This window comes from Petromyzon marinus, unplaced genomic scaffold, assembly GCF_048934315.1.
Source record: "Petromyzon marinus isolate PM22_M1 ecotype Great Lakes invasive population unplaced genomic scaffold, UKy_Petmar_22M1.pri1.0 PM_G_Scaffold_32, whole genome shotgun sequence".
NCBI lineage: Eukaryota > Metazoa > Chordata > Hyperoartia > Petromyzontiformes > Petromyzontidae > Petromyzon > Petromyzon marinus.
In genome coordinates this window covers 747,357-762,765 of record NW_027422895.1, presented here as the reverse complement: position 1 = coordinate 762,765, position 15,409 = coordinate 747,357, and the positions used below count along the sequence as shown (strand labels likewise).

At 48.7% G+C, this 15,409-nt stretch overlaps 1 protein-coding gene across 1 annotated transcript in view; it reads right to left on the bottom strand.

The window, feature by feature from the left end:
* Window positions 1-14,964, bottom strand: part of LOC142915506 (cadherin-2-like) — a gene marked incomplete at its 3' end in the record, with an annotated part of 68,913 nt that extends 53,949 nt beyond the window's left edge. The window contains exons 1-2 of the mRNA XM_076061261.1: window positions 14,580-14,964; window positions 10,454-10,591 (exon numbers count right to left, since the gene is read on the bottom strand). Coding sequence (XP_075917376.1) covers window positions 10,454-10,591; window positions 14,580-14,756 — 315 coding nt within the window. The remainder of the gene's footprint in view (window positions 1-10,453; window positions 10,592-14,579) is intronic.
* Between the last annotated feature and the right edge of the window lie 445 nt (window positions 14,965-15,409).

Sequence of the window (15,409 nt, the reverse complement as noted above, 5' to 3'; positions counted from 1 at the left end):
ATGGTGCAGTGTTGAGTCTATGGTGCAGTGTTTAGTCTATGGAGCAGTGCTGAGTCTATGGTGCAGTGTTGAGTCTATGGCGCAGTGTTGAGTCTATGGTGCAGTGTTGCGTCTATGGTGCAGTGTTGAGTCTATGTTGCAGTGTTGAGTCTATGGTGCAGTGTTGAGTCTATTGTGCAGTGTTGAGTCTATGGTGCAGTGTTGAGTCTATGGTGCAGTGTTGAGTCTATGGTGCAGTGTTGAGTCTATGGTGCAGTGTTGAGTCTATGGTGCAGTGTTGAGTCTTTGGTGCAGTGTTGAGTCTATGGTGCAGTGTTGAGTCTATGGTGCAGTGTTGAGTCTATGGTGCAGTGTTGAGTCTATGGTGCAGTGTTGAGTCTATGGTGCAGTTCTGAGTCTATGGTGCAGTGTTGAGTCTATGGGCAGTGTTGAGTCTATGGTGCAGTGTTGAGTCTATCGTGCAGTGTTGAGTCTAAGGGCAGTGTTGAGTCTATGGTGCAGTGTTTGGTCTATGGTGCAGTGTTGAGTCTATGGTGCAGTGTTGAGTCTATGGTGCAGTGTTGAGTCTATAGTGCAGTGTTGAGTCTATGGTGCAGTGTTGAGTCTATGGGCAGTGTTGAGTCTATGGTGCAGTGTTGGGTCTATGGTGCAGTGTTGAGTCTATTGTGCAGTGTTGAGTCTATGGTGCAGTGTTGAGTCTATGGTGCAGTGTTGAGTCTATGGTGCAGTGTTGAGTCTATGTTGCAGTGTTGAGTCTATGGTGCAGTGTTGAGTCTTTGGTGCAGTGTTGAGTCTATGGTGCAGTGTTGAGTCTATATTGCAGTGTTGAGTCTATGGTGCAGTGTTGAGTCTATGGGCAGTGTTGAGTCTATGGTGCAGTGTTCTGTCTATGGTGCAGTGTTGAGTCTATGGTGCAGTGTTGAGTCTATGGTGCAGTGCTGAGTCTATGTTGCAGTGTTGAGTCTATGGGCAGTGTTGAGTCTATGGTGCAGTGTTGAGTCTATCGTGCAGTGTTGAGTCTAAGGGCAGTGTTGAGTCTATGGTGCAGTGCTGAGTCTATGGTGCAGTGGTGAGTCTATGGTGCAGTGTTGAGTCTATGGTACAGTGTTTGGTCTATGGTGCAGTGTTGAGTCTATGGTGCAGTGTTGAGTCTATGGTGCAGTGTTGAGTCTATAGTGCAGTGTTGAGTCTATGGTGCAGTGTTGAGTCTATGGGCAGTGTTGAGTCTATGGTGCAGTGTTGAGTCTATGTTGCAGTGTTGAGTCTATGGTGCAGTGTTGAGTCTATGGTGCAGTGTTGAGTCTATGGGCAGTGTTGAGTCTATGGTGCAGTATTGAGTCTATTGTGCAGTGTTGAGTCTAAGCGCAGTGTTGAGTCTATGGTGCAGTGTTGAGTCTATGGTGCAGTGTTCAGTCTATGGAGCAGTGCTGAGTCTATGGTGCAGTGTTGAGTCTATGGCGCAGTGTTGAGTCTATGGTGCAGTGTTGAGTCTATGGTGCAGTGTTGAGTCTATGGTGCAGTGTTGAGTCTATGGTGCAGTGTTGAGTCTATTGTGCAGTGTTGAGTCTATGGTGCAGTGTTGAGTCTATGGTGCAGTGTTGAGTCTATGGTGCAGTGTTGAGTCTATGGTGCAGTGTTGAGTCTTTGGTGCAGTGTTGAGTCTATGGTGCAGTGTTGAGTCTATGTTGCAGTGTTGAGTCTATGGTGCAGTGTTGAGTCTTTGGTGCAGTGTTGAGTCTATGGTGCAGTGTTGAGTCTATATTGCAGTGTTGAGTCTATGGTGCAGTGTTGAGTCTATGGGCAGTGTTGAGTCTATGGTGCAGTGTTGAGTCTATTGTGCATTGTTGAGTCTAAGGGCAGTGTTGAGTCTATGGTGCAGTGTTGAGTCTATGGTGCAGTGTTTAGTCTATGGAGCACTGCTGAGTCTATGGTGCAGTGTTGAGTCTATGGAGCAGTGTTGAGTCTATGGTGCAGTGTTGAGTCTATGGTGCAGTGTTGAGTCTATGGGCAGTGTTGAGTCTATGGTGCAGTGTTGAGTCTATTGTGCAGTGTTGAGTCTAAGCGCAGTGTTGAGTCTATGGTGCAGTGTTGAGTCTATGGTGCAGTGTTTAGTCTATGGAGCAGTGCTGAGTCTATGGTGCAGTGTTGAGTCTATGGTGCAGTGTTTAGTCTATGGAGCAGTGCTGAGTCTATGGTGCAGTGTTGAGTCTATGGAGCAGTGTTGAGTCTATGGTGCAGTGTTGAGTCTATGGTGCAGTGTTGAGTCTATGGGCAGTGTTGAGTCTATGGTGCAGTGTTTAGTCTATGGAGCAGTGCTGAGTCTATGGTGCAGTGTTGAGTCTATGGAGCAGTGTTGAGTCTATGGTGCAGTGTTGAGTCTATGGTGCAGTGTTGAGTCTATGGTGCAGTGTTGAGTCTATGGTGCAGTGTTTAGTCTATGGAGCAGTGCTGAGTCTATGGTGCAGTGTTGAGTCTATGGCGCAGTGTTGAGTCTATGGTGCAGTGTTGCGTCTATGGTGCAGTGTTGAGTCTATGTTGCAGTGTTGAGTCTATGGTGCAGTGTTGAGTCTATTGTGCAGTGTTGAGTCTATGGTGCAGTGTTGAGTCTATGGTGCAGTGTTGAGTCTATGGTGCAGTGTTGAGTCTATGGTGCAGTGTTGAGTCTATGGTGCAGTGTTGAGTCTATGGTGCAGTGTTGAGTCTATGGTGCAGTGTTGAGTCTATGGTGCAGTGTTGAGTCTATGGTGCAGTGTTGAGTCTATGGTGCAGTTCTGAGTCTATGGTACAGTGTTGAGTCTATGGGCAGTGTTGAGTCTATGGTGCAGTGTTGAGTCTATCGTGCAGTGTTGAGTCTAAGGGCAGTGTTGAGTCTATGGTGCAGTGTTTGGTCTATGGTGCAGTGTTGAGTCTACGGTGCAGTGTTGAGTCTATGGTGCAGTGTTGAGTCTATAGTGCAGTGTTGAGTCTATGGTGCAGTGTTGAGTCTATGGGCAGTGTTGAGTCTATGGTGCAGTGTTGGGTCTATGGTGCAGTGTTGAGTCTATTGTGCAGTGTTGAGTCTATGGTGCAGTGTTGAGTCTATGGTGCAGTGTTGAGTCTATGGTGCAGTGTTGAGTCGATGTTGCAGTGTTGAGTCTATGGTGCAGTGTTGAGTCTTTGGTGCAGTGTTGAGTCTATGGTGCAGTGTTGAGTCTATATTGCAGTGTTGAGTCTATGGTGCAGTGTTGAGTCTATGGGCAGTGTTGAGTCTATGGTGCAGTGTTGAGTCTATGGTGCAGTGTTGAGTCTATGGTGCAGTGTTGAGTCTATGGTGCAGTGCTGAGTCTATGTTGCAGTGTTGAGTCTATGGGCAGTGTTGAGTCTATGGTGCAGTGTTGAGTCTATCGTGCAGTGTTGAGTCTAAGGGCAGTGTTGAGTCTATGGTGCAGTGCTGAGTCTATGGTGCAGTGGTGAGTCTATGGTGCAGTGTTGAGTCTATGGTACAGTGTTTGGTCTATGGTGCAGTGTTGAGTCTATGGTGCAGTGTTGAGTCTATGGTGCAGTGTTGAGTCTATAGTGCAGTGTTGAGTCTATGGTGCAGTGTTGAGTCTATGGGCAGTGTTGAGTCTATGGTGCAGTGTTGAGTCTATGGTGCAGTGTTGAGTCTATGGTGCAGTGTTGAGTCTATGGTGCAGTGTTGAGTCTATGGTGCAGTGTTTAGTCTATGGAGCAGTGCTGAGTCTATGGTGCAGTGTTGAGTCTATGGAGCAGTGTTGAGTCTATGGTGCAGTGTTGAGTCTATGGTGCAGTGTTGAGTCTATGGGCAGTGTTGAGTCTATGGTGCAGTGTTTAGTCTATGGAGCAGTGCTGAGTCTATGGTGCAGTGTTGAGTCTATGGAGCAGTGTTGAGTCTATGGTGCAGTGTTGAGTCTATGGTGCAGTGTTGAGTCTATGGTGCAGTGTTGAGTCTATGGTGCAGTGTTTAGTCTATGGAGCAGTGCTGAGTCTATGGTGCAGTGTTGAGTCTATGGCGCAGTGTTGAGTCTATGGTGCAGTGTTGCGTCTATGGTGCAGTGTTGAGTCTATGGTGCAGTGTTGAGTCTATGGTACAGTGTTGAGTCTATTGTGCAGTGTTGAGTCTATGGTGCAGTGTTGAGTCTATGGTGCAGTGTTGAGTCTATGGTGCAGTGTTGAGTCTATGGTGCAGTGTTGAGTCTATGGTGCAGTGTTGAGTCTTTGGTGCAGTGTTGAGTCTATGGTGCAGTGTTGAGTCTATGGTGTAGTGTTGAGTCTATGGTGCAGTGTTGAGTCTATGGTGCAGTGTTGAGTCTATGGTGCAGTTCTGAGTCTATGGTGCAGTGTTGAGTCTATGGGCAGTGTTGAGTCTATGGTGCAGTGTTGAGTCTATCGTGCAGTGTTGAGTCTAAGGGCAGTGTTGAGTCTATGGTGCAGTGTTGAGTCTATGGTGCAGTGTTCAGTCTATGGAGCAGTGCTGAGTCTATGGTGCAGTGTTGAGTCTATGGCGCAGTGTTGAGTCTATGGTGCAGTGTTGAGTCTATGGTGCAGTGTTGAGTCTATGGTGCAGTGTTGAGTCTATGGTGCAGTGTTGAGTCCATTGTGCAGTGTTGAGTCTATGGTGCAGTGTTGAGTCTATGGTGCAGTGTTGAGTCTATGGTGCAGTGTTGAGTCTATGGTGCAGTGTTGAGTCTTTGGTGCAGTGTTGAGTCTATGGTGCAGTGTTGAGTCTATGTTGCAGTGTTGAGTCTATGGTGCAGTGTTGAGTCTTTGGTGCAGTGTTGAGTCTATGGTGCAGTGTTGAGTCTATATTGCAGTGTTGAGTCTATATTGCAGTGTTGAGTCTATGGTGCAGTGTTGAGTCTATGGGCAGTGTTGAGTCTATGGTGCAGTGTTGAGTCTATTGTGCATTGTTGAGTCTAAGGGCAGTGTTGAGTCTATGGTGCAGTGTTGAGTCTATGGTGCAGTGTTTAGTCTATGGAGCAGTGCTGAGTCTATGGTGCAGTGTTGAGTCTATGGAGCAGTGTTGAGTCTATGGTGCAGTGTTGAGTCTATGGTGCAGTGTTGAGTCTATGGGCAGTGTTGAGTCTATGGTGCAGTGTTGAGTCTATCGTGCAGTGTTGAGTCTAAGCGCAGTGTTGAGTCTATGGTGCAGTGTTGAGTCTATGGTGCAGTGTTTAGTCTATGGAGCAGTGCTGAGTCTATGGTGCAGTGTTGAGTCTATGGCGCAGTGTTGAGTCTATGGTGCAGTGTTGAGTCTATGGTGCAGTGTTGAGTCTATGGTGCAGTGTTGAGTCTATGGTGCAGTGTTGAGTCTATTGTGCAGTGTTGAGTCTATGGTGCAGTGTTGAGTCTATGGTGCAGTGTTGAGTCTATGGTGCAGTGTTGAGTCTATGTTGCGGTGTTGAGTCTATGGTGCGGTGTTGAGTCTTTGGTGCAGTGTTGAGTCTATGGTGCAGTGTTGAGTCTATATTGCAGTGTTGAGTCTATGGTGCAGTGTTGAGTCTATGGGCAGTGTTGAGTCTATGGTGCAGTGTTGAGTCTATGGTGCAGTGTTGAGTCTATGGTGCAGTGTTGAGTCTATGGTGCAGTGCTGAGTCTATGTTGCAGTGTTGAGTCTATGGGCAGTGTTGAGTCTATGGTGCAGTGTTGAGTCTATCGTGCAGTGTTGAGTCTAAGGGCAGTGTTGAGTCTATGGTGCAGTGTTTAGTCTATGGAGCAGTGCTGAGTCTATGGTGCAGTGTTGAGTCTATGGAACAGTGTTGAGTCTATGGTGCAGTGTTGAGTCTATGGTGCAGTGTTTAGTCTATGGAGCAGTGCTGAGTCTATGGTGCAGTGTTGAGTCTATGGTGCAGTGTTTAGTCTATGGAGCAGTGCTGAGTCTATGGTGCAGTGTTGAGTCTATGGCGCAGTGTTGAGTCTATGGTGCAGTGTTGAGTCTATGGTGCAGTGTTGAGTCTATGGTGCAGTGTTGAGTCTATGGTGCAGTGTTGAGTCTATTGTGCAGTGTTGAGTCTATGGTGCAGTGTTGAGTCTATGGTGCAGTGTTGAGTCTATGGTGCAGTGTTGAGTCTATGTTGCGGTTTTGAGTCTATGGTGCGGTGTTGAGTCTTTGGTGCAGTGTTGAGTCTATGGTGCAGTGTTGAGTCTATATTGCAGTGTTGAGTCTATGGTGCAGTGTTGAGTCTATGGGCAGTGTTGAGTCTATGGTGCAGTGTTGAGTCTATGGTGCAGTGTTGAGTCTATGGTGCAGTGTTGAGTCTATGGTGCAGTGCTGAGTCTATGTTGCAGTGTTGAGTCTATGGGCAGTGTTGAGTCTATGGTGCAGTGTTGAGTCTATCGTGCAGTGTTGAGTCTAAGGGCAGTGTTGAGTCTATGGTGCAGTGCTGAGTCTATGGTGCAGTGGTGAGTCTATGGTGCAGTGTTGAGTCTATGGTACAGTATTTGGTCTATGGTGCAGTGTTGAGTCTATGGTGTAGTGTTGAGTCTATGGTGCAGTGTTGAGTCTATAGTGCAGTGTTGAGTCTATGGTGCAGTCTTGAGTCTATGGGCAGTGTTGAGTCTATGGTGCAGTGTTGAGTCTATGGTGCAGTGTTGAGTCTATGGTGCAGTGTTGAGTCTATGGTGTAGTGTTGAGTCTATGGTGCAGTGTTTAGTCTATGGAGCAGTGCTGAGTCTATGGTGCAGTGTTGAGTCTATGGAGCAGTGTTGAGTCTATGGTGCAGTGTTGAGTCTATGGTGCAGTGTTGAGTCTATGGGCAGTGTTGAGTCTATGGTGCAGTGTTTAGTCTATGGAGCAGTGCTGAGTCTATGGTGCAGTGTTGAGTCTATGGAGCAGTGTTGAGTCTATGGTGCAGTGTTGAGTCTATGGTGCAGTGTTGAGTCTATGGTGCAGTGTTGAGTCTATGGTGCAGTGTTTAGTCTATGGAGCAGTGCTGAGTCTATGGTGCAGTGTTGAGTCTATGGCGCAGTGTTGAGTCTATGGTGCAGTGTTGCGTCTATGGTGCAGTGTTGAGTCTATGGTGCATTGTTGAGTCTATGGTGCAGTGTTGAGTCTATTGTGCAGTGTTGAGTCTATGGTGCAGTGTTGAGTCTATGGTGCAGTTTTGAGTCTATGGTGCAGTGTTGAGTCTATGGTGCAGTGTTGAGTCTATGGTGCAGTGTTGAGTCTTTGGTGCAGTGTTGAGTCTATGGTGCAGTGTTGAGTCTATGGTGCAGTGTTGAGTCTATGGTGCAGTGTTGAGTCTATGGTGCAGTGTTGAGTCTATGGTGCAGTGTTGAGTCTATGGTGCAGTGTTGAGTCTATGGTACAGTTCTGAGTCTATGGTGCAGTGTTGAGTCTATGGGCAGTGTTGAGTCTATGGTGCAGTGTTGAGTCTATCGTGCAGTGTTGAGTCTAAGGGCAGTGTTGAGTCTATGGTGCAGTGTTTGGTCTATGGTGCAGTGTTGAGTCTATGGTGCAGTGTTGAGTCTATGGTGCAGTGTTGAGTCTATAGTGCAGTGTTGAGTCTATGGTGCAGTGTTGAGTCTATGGGCAGTGTTGAGTCTATGGTGCAGTGTTGAGTCTATGGTGCAGTGTTGAGTCTATGGTGCAGTGTTGAGTCTATGGTGCAGTGTTGAGTCTATGGTGCAGTGTTTAGTCTATGGAGCAGTGCTGAGTCTATGGTGCAGTGTTGAGTCTATGGAGCAGTGTTGAGTCTATGGTGCAGTGTTGAGTCTATGGTGCAGTGTTGAGTCTATGGGCAGTGTTGAGTCTATGGTGCAGTGTTTAGTCTATGGAGCAGTGCTGAGTCTATGGTGCAGTGTTGAGTCTATGGAACAGTGTTGAGTCTATGGTGCAGTGTTGAGTCTATGGTGCAGTGTTGAGTCTATGGTGCAGTGTTGAGTCTATGGTGCAGTGTTTAGTCTATGGAGCAGTGCTGAGTCTATGGTGCAGTGTTGAGTCTATGGCGCAGTGTTGAGTCTATGGTGCAGTGTTGCGTCTATGGTGCAGTGTTGAGTCTATGGTGCAGTGTTGAGTCTATGGTGCAGTGTTGAGTCTATTGTGCAGTGTTGAGTCTATGGTGCAGTGTTGAGTCTATGGTGCAGTGTTGAGTCTATGGAGCAGTGTTGAGTCTATGGTGCAGTGTTGAGTCTTTGGTGCAGTGTTGAGTCTATGGTGCAGTGTTGAGTCTTTGGTGCAGTGTTGAGTCTATGGTGCAGTGCTGAGTCTATGGTGCAGTGTTGAGTCTATGGGCAGTGTTGAGTCTATGGTGCAGTGTTGAGTCTATCGTGCAGTGTTGAGTCTAAGGGCAATGTTGAGTCTAAGGGCAGTGTTGAGTCTATGGGCAGTGTTGAGTCTATGGTGCAGTGTTGAGTCTATTGTGCATTGTTGAGTCTAAGGGCAGTGTTGAGTCTATGGTGCAGTGTTGAGTCTATGGTGCAGTGTTTAGTCTATGGAGCAGTGCTGAGTCTATGGTGCAGTGTTGAGTCTATGGGCAGTGTTGAGTCTATGGTGCAGTGTTGAGTTTATGGTGCAGTGTTGAGTCTATGGTGCAGTGTTGAGTCTATGGTGCAGTGTTGAGTCTATGGTGCAGTGCTGAGTCTATGGTGCAGTGTTGAGTCTATGGGCAGTGTTGAGTCTATGGTGCAGTGTTGAGTCTATCGTGCAGTGTTGAGTCTAAGGGCAGTGTTGAGTCTATGGTGCAGTGTTGAGTCTATGGTGCAGTGTTGAGTCTATGGTGCAGTGTTGAGTCTATGGTACAGTGTTTGGTCTATGGTGCAGTTTTGAGTCTATGGTGCAGTGTTGAGTCTATGGTGCAGTGTTGAGTCTATAGTGCAGTGTTGAGTCTATGGTGCAGTGTTGAGTCTATGGGCAGTGTTGAGTCTATGGTGCAGTGTTGAGTCTATGGTGCAGTGTTGGGTCTATGGTGCAGTGTTGATTCTATGGTGCAGTGTTGAGTCTATGGTGCAGTGCTGAGTCTATGGTGCAGTGTTGAGTCTATGGGCAGTGTTGAGTCTATGGTGCAGTGTTGAGTCTATTGTGCAGTGTTGAGTCTAAGGGCAGTGTTGAGTCTATGGGCAGTGTTGAGTCTATGGTGCAGTGTTGAGTCTATTGTGCATTGTTGAGTCTAAGGGCAGTGTTGAGTCTATGGTGCAGTGTTGAGTCTATGGTGCAGTGTTTAGTCTATGGAGCAGTGCTGAGTCTATGGTGCAGTGTTGAGTCTATGGGCAGTTTTGAGTCTATGGTGCAGTGTTGAGTCTATGGTGCAGTGTTGAGTCTATGGTGCAGTGCTGAGTCTATGGTGCAGTGTTGAGTCTATGGTGCAGTGTTGAGTCTATCGTGCAGTGTTGAGTCTAAGGGCAATGTTGAGTCTAAGGGCAGTGTTGAGTCTATGGGCAGTGTTGAGTCTATGGTGCAGTGTTGAGTCTATTGTGCATTGTTGAGTCTAAGGGCAGTGTTGAGTCTATGGTGCAGTGTTAAGTCTATGGTGCAGTGTTTAGTCTATGGAGCAGTGCTGAGTCTATGGTGCAGTGTTGAGTCTATGGGCAGTGTTGAGTCTATGGTGCAGTGTTGAGTCTATGGTGCAGTGTTGAGTCTATGGTGCAGTGTTGAGTCTATGGTGCAGTGTTGAGTCTATGGTGCAGTGCTGAGTCTATGGTGCAGTGTTGAGTCTATGGGCAGTGTTGAGTCTATGGTGCAGTGTTGAGTCTATCGTGCAGTGTTGAGTCTAAGGGCAGTGTTGAGTCTATGGTGCAGTGTTGAGTCTATGGTGCAGTGTTGAGTCTATGGTGCAGTGTTGAGTCTATGGTACAGTGTTTGGTCTATGGTGCAGTGTTGAGTCTATGGTGCAGTGTTGAGTCTATGGTGCAGTGTTGAGTCTATAGTGCAGTGTTGAGTCTATGGTGCAGTGTTGAGTCTATGGGCAGTGTTGAGTCTATGGTGCAGTGTTGAGTCTATGGTGCAGTGTTGGGTCTATGGTGCAGTGTTGATTCTATGGTGCAGTGTTGAGTCTATGGTGCAGTGCTGAGTCTATGGTGCAGTGTTGAGTCTATGGGCAGTGTTGAGTCTAAGGGCAGTGTTGAGTCTGTGGTGCAGTGTTGAGTCTATGGTGCAGTGTTGAGTCTATGGTGCAGTGTTGGGTCTATGGTACAGTGTTTGGTCTATCGTGCAGTGTTGAGTCTATGGTGCAGTGTTGAGTCTATGGTGCAGTGTTGAGTCTATGGTGCAGTGCTGAGTCTATGGTGCAGTGTTGAGTCTATGGGCAGTGTTGAGTCTATAGTGCAGTGTTGAGTCTATGGTGCAGTGTTGAGTCTATGGTACAGTGTTTGGTCTATGGTGCAGTGTTGAGTCTATGGTGCAGTGTTGAGTCTATGGTGCAGTGTTGAGTCTATGGTGCAGTGTTGAGGTTGGGTGGTGGTGACGGTGTGAGTGTGGGTGGTGTGTGGTGGTGGCGGTGGTGGTGCCGGCGTGCCGTACGGTTCTACTCGTGAACTCGGGGGCGTGGTCATTGATGTCGGTGATGGTGACGATGGCGGTGGCCGTGGTCGAGAGTCCGATGTTGGCGTCTCCCTCCATGTCTGAAGCCATCACCACCAGCGAAAAGTGCGCCACTCTCTACACAGAGCGGACACTCCCACACCGTCACCCCCCGGCACACGCACGGAGTGGGTTTGTAGTGTAGAGCGGTAACCGCTATACATGGCGTGCACAGAGAGACAGAGACACACACAGACACACACACAGACACACACAGACACACACACAGACACACACAGACACACACCTTACACAGACAAACACACAGACACACACAGACACACACCTTACACAGACAAACACACACTAGAGACAAACACACACACAGACACACACATAGACACAGACACACAGACACACACAGACACACACACAGACACACACACAGACATAGACACACACAGACAAACACCTCACAGAGACACACACACACACAATAGAGACAAACACACACACACACAGACACACACACACACACACAGACACACACAGACACACACCTCACAGAGACACACACACACAGTAGAGACAAACACACAGACACACACAGACACACACCTCACACAGACACACACACACACAGACAAACACCTCACAGAGACACACACAGTAGAGACAAACACACAGACACACACACACAGACACACACAGACACACACACACAGACACACACAGTAGAGACATACACACAGACACACACAAACACACACAGACACACACAGACACACACCTTACACAGACAAACACACAGACACACACAGACACACACCTCACACAGACACACACACACAGTAGAGACAAACACACAGACACACACATAGACACAAACACACAGACACACACATAGACACAGACAAAGATCCCCCATATAGCCTTAACAGACTGTAGGGGCAAGTGCTGTTAGCGAGCACCTATGAAGGCTGGAACGGTACACGAGGGGGTGGGTGGCCAGCACCACGCACGACCGCCTTTGTCTCCCTAGTGGCAATGTTTACACACCGCACCAGGTACTCATTTGAGGCCGAGTCGACCTAGGGGGGCCCGGGACCAGTTCAGACAATCGTCACACGAACGTTGTGTCCGTGATGTGCGGCAGAAGCCAGATTAAACGATGCGGAAAACTGCATCAGTGCACAAAATGTACCGTATTTGTTTTGCTTTACAGATACAACAACAGTCAGATGTTCTAGACACAGACACACACAGACACAGACACACACAGACACACACCTCACACAGACACACACACACAGTAGAGACAAACACACAGACACACAGCCACACACAGACACACACACACAGACACACACACAGTAGAGACAAACACACAGACACACACACAGACACACACAGACACACACACAGACACACACACACAGTAGAGACAAACACACAGACACACACACAGACACACACACAGACACACACCTCACAGAGACACACACAGTAGAGATAAACACACACACAACAACAACAAAACCGCCATTCGCCACTAAGTGGCGGTGACGTCACCACGAGGCTTGTGCCAGGCTATGTGCACCCTGAGGCTACGTGAAGTGTCGAACGCCCGCTGGCAGGAGGTCACGAGGCAGACCCAGGTGCCACGGGTCGACTGACTGAGATGACTGGCTGATGCACCACCTGTGCCCCCTACTGTGCCAACCTGCTGTGCTTTAGCCACCCGGCACTCCGCTCGTTATTCTGAGCGTCGCTCCTCCGCCCTCCGTTGTTGTTGGAGGGCGACTACCTCCAACTGCCCAGTAGCGTCCTTCACGAGCCTCCTCCACAGAGGCTGATCTTGACACCGCTGGTACCAGTCATCGGCAAGTCAACTCAGCTCCACGTCCTCCTGTACCACATCACTCCATCTCTTCTCTAGCCCGTGCCGCGCTAGCTTAGCCCCCTCGATCCGGCCGAACAAAAGCTGTTTCGGCATGCGGTGGCTGGGCATGCGGCTACATGACCCAGCCATCGCAGCCTTCCCCGCCGGAGGAGCTCACCGATGGAACCTTGCCCAGATCTCTCAAGGATTTGTGAGCTCCTCACACAATCCAGTCTGGTTAAACCCAGGATGGATCGTAGGCAGGCCAGCCTAAATGTTTCTAACCGGCGAAGATGTTCCATTAGGGGTGTCCACGTTTCGCAAGCGTAGAGAAGGAAGGGAATGACCGTGGCCGAGAAGACCTGAAGCTTAGTGCGGAGCGACAGATCAGGTAGCTTGCACACAACGTTACGCAACCGATGAAAATATATTGCCGCTCGACTGATTCGGAGTGAGACCTCTGCTGTTAAACTGGAGCCAGTCATAAGCACACTGCCCAGGTATGGGAAACTCTCCACTCTCTCCACAACTGCCCCATCACCGATTGGGAGTTGTGGGGGTGGAGTGTCCGATGGTACAAAATATGCAGACAGGTGCTTAGTTTTGGTGGGGCTGATGGTAGGCCCCACCTCTTAGTGGCATGCTCCAGTCTCAGCAGCAGCGTCTCCACCTCCTCCTCTGAATGAGCAGCTATTACCAAATCATCAGCATACATAACGTGGTTGAACATTCGGGAGCCATCCCTTGACCGCACCCGAGCGTCGATCAGCCTCCCATTATATCTGTACCATATGGAGATTCCTCCGGTACAGCTATTGAAGGCTTCACGAACTACGTGGTCAAAATAGATGTTAAATAATGTGGGAGCCAGAGGACATCCCTGTCGCACCCCAAGGTTAACAGGGACTGGCTCTGACTCCCGGCCACGTAGTTTTACCCGGGCCCGCTCACCATCATGAAGGTCCTTAATGATCGTGAGCAGAGGGTCAGGTACTCCAAAAGCACGAAGAACAACCCAGAGCCCAGGCCTACTGATGGTATCATAGGCCTTGACCAGGTCAATAAAGCAGAGATGTAGGTCTTTTTGGAATTCCCTACACCTCTGCTGTAGCAGACGGACAGAAAATATGGCATCTGTGCAGGACCGCCCTTTCCTGAAACCGCATTGGGGCTCCGCAAGCCTCTCCTCAGCGTGCATGGCAAGGCGATGTTGAATAATCCTTGCCAGGACCTTTCCTGGCACACTGAAGAGTGAGAACCCGTCCAGTGGTCCAGACTGTTGTTATGATGTCATATAGGGCAGTCTGTGCACAAACGCCGCCCTCCCTCAGCATTTCGCTTGGGAGATCATCTCTGCCCGCTGCCTTTCCTGGTCTCAGACTCCGGATCGCCTTCAGTACTTCCTCGACAGATGGCACCTCAGCCAGCCACTCACATGGGGTGACCTCTTCAAAAATTTGAGGCACCGCAGCCTCAGCAGGGTCATCCTCACTTTGTGCCACGATGTTTTCCTGGCTGAGGGATTTTCCCTCCCCCAGGACATCACAGAAATGCTCAGCAAATCTGCAAACCTGTTCCTGGGGGTTGGTGATTGGGTCACCGTTTTTTCCCCTAATGATGGTAATAGGTGTGGCGCTGCAGATTACTTTTTTGTAGTTAAATAGACACACACGCACAGACACACACACAGACACACACACACAGACACACACACACAGTAGAGACAAACACACAGACACACACACAGACAAACACACAGTAGAGACAAACACACAGACACACACATAGACACAGACTCACACAGACACACACCTCACAGAGACACACAGACACACACAGTAGAGACAAACACACAGACACACACATAGACACACACACAGACACACACACACACGCAGACACACACCTCACACAGATAAACACACACTAGAGACAAACACACAGACACACACACACACACAGACACACACACAGACACACACAGACGTGATACCCACCTCTCGGTCCAGCCGGACAGTATTGGTGATGATGCCTGTGACTCTGTCGATGGTGAACACGCGGTAGACACAGACACACACACACAGACACACACACACACACAGACAAACACACACTAGAGACAAACACACACACACACAGACACACACATAGACATAGACACACACAGACACACACACACACAGACACACACACAGACATACACACAGACACACACACACAGACACACACAGACGTGATACCCACCTCTCGGTCCAGCCGGACAGTATTGGTGATGATGCCTGTGAATCTGTCGATGGTGAACACGCGGTGTGCAGTCACCATGGGAACCTGCAACACTATATGGTAGCGAATCGCTCCGTTGAGCGTCAAGGGGTCATCCATGTCACTCGCCACCACCCTCATCACGAAAGTGCCTGACATGCCCGGAGGGAGAGGGAGGGGAAGGAGTGAGTGTGTGTGAATGTATCTGTGTGTATGTGTGTGTGTCTGTGTGTGTGTGTGTCTGTGTGTGTTTGAGTGTGTGAGTGAGTGAGTGTGTGAGTGTGTGAGTGTGAGTGAGTGTGTATGTGTGAGTGTGTGTATGTGTGTATGTGTGAGTGTGTGAGTGTGTATGTGTGTGTATGTGAGTGAGTGTGTATGTGTGAGTGTGTCTGTGTATGTGTGTATGTGTGAGTGTGTGAGTGTGTGTGTGAGTGTGTGAGTGTGTATGTGTGAGTGTGTGAGTGTGTATGTGTGAGTGTGTCTGTGTATGTGTGTATGTGTGAGTGTGTGAGTGTGTGTGTGAGTGTGTGAGTGTGTATGTGTGTGAGTGTGTGAGTGTGTATGTGTGAGTGTGTGAGTGTGTGTGTGAGTGTGTGAGTGTGTATGTGTGAGTGTGTGTATCTGTGTGTATGTGTGAGTGTATGTGAGTGTGTGAGTGAGTGTGAGTGAGTGTGTAAGTGTGTGAGTGTGTATGTGTGAGTGTTTGAGTGTGTATGTGTGTGTGTGAGTGTTTGAGTGTGTATGTGTGAGTGTGTATGTGTGTGAGTGTGTGAGTGAGTGTGTGAGTGTGTGTGAGTGAGTGTGTATGTGTG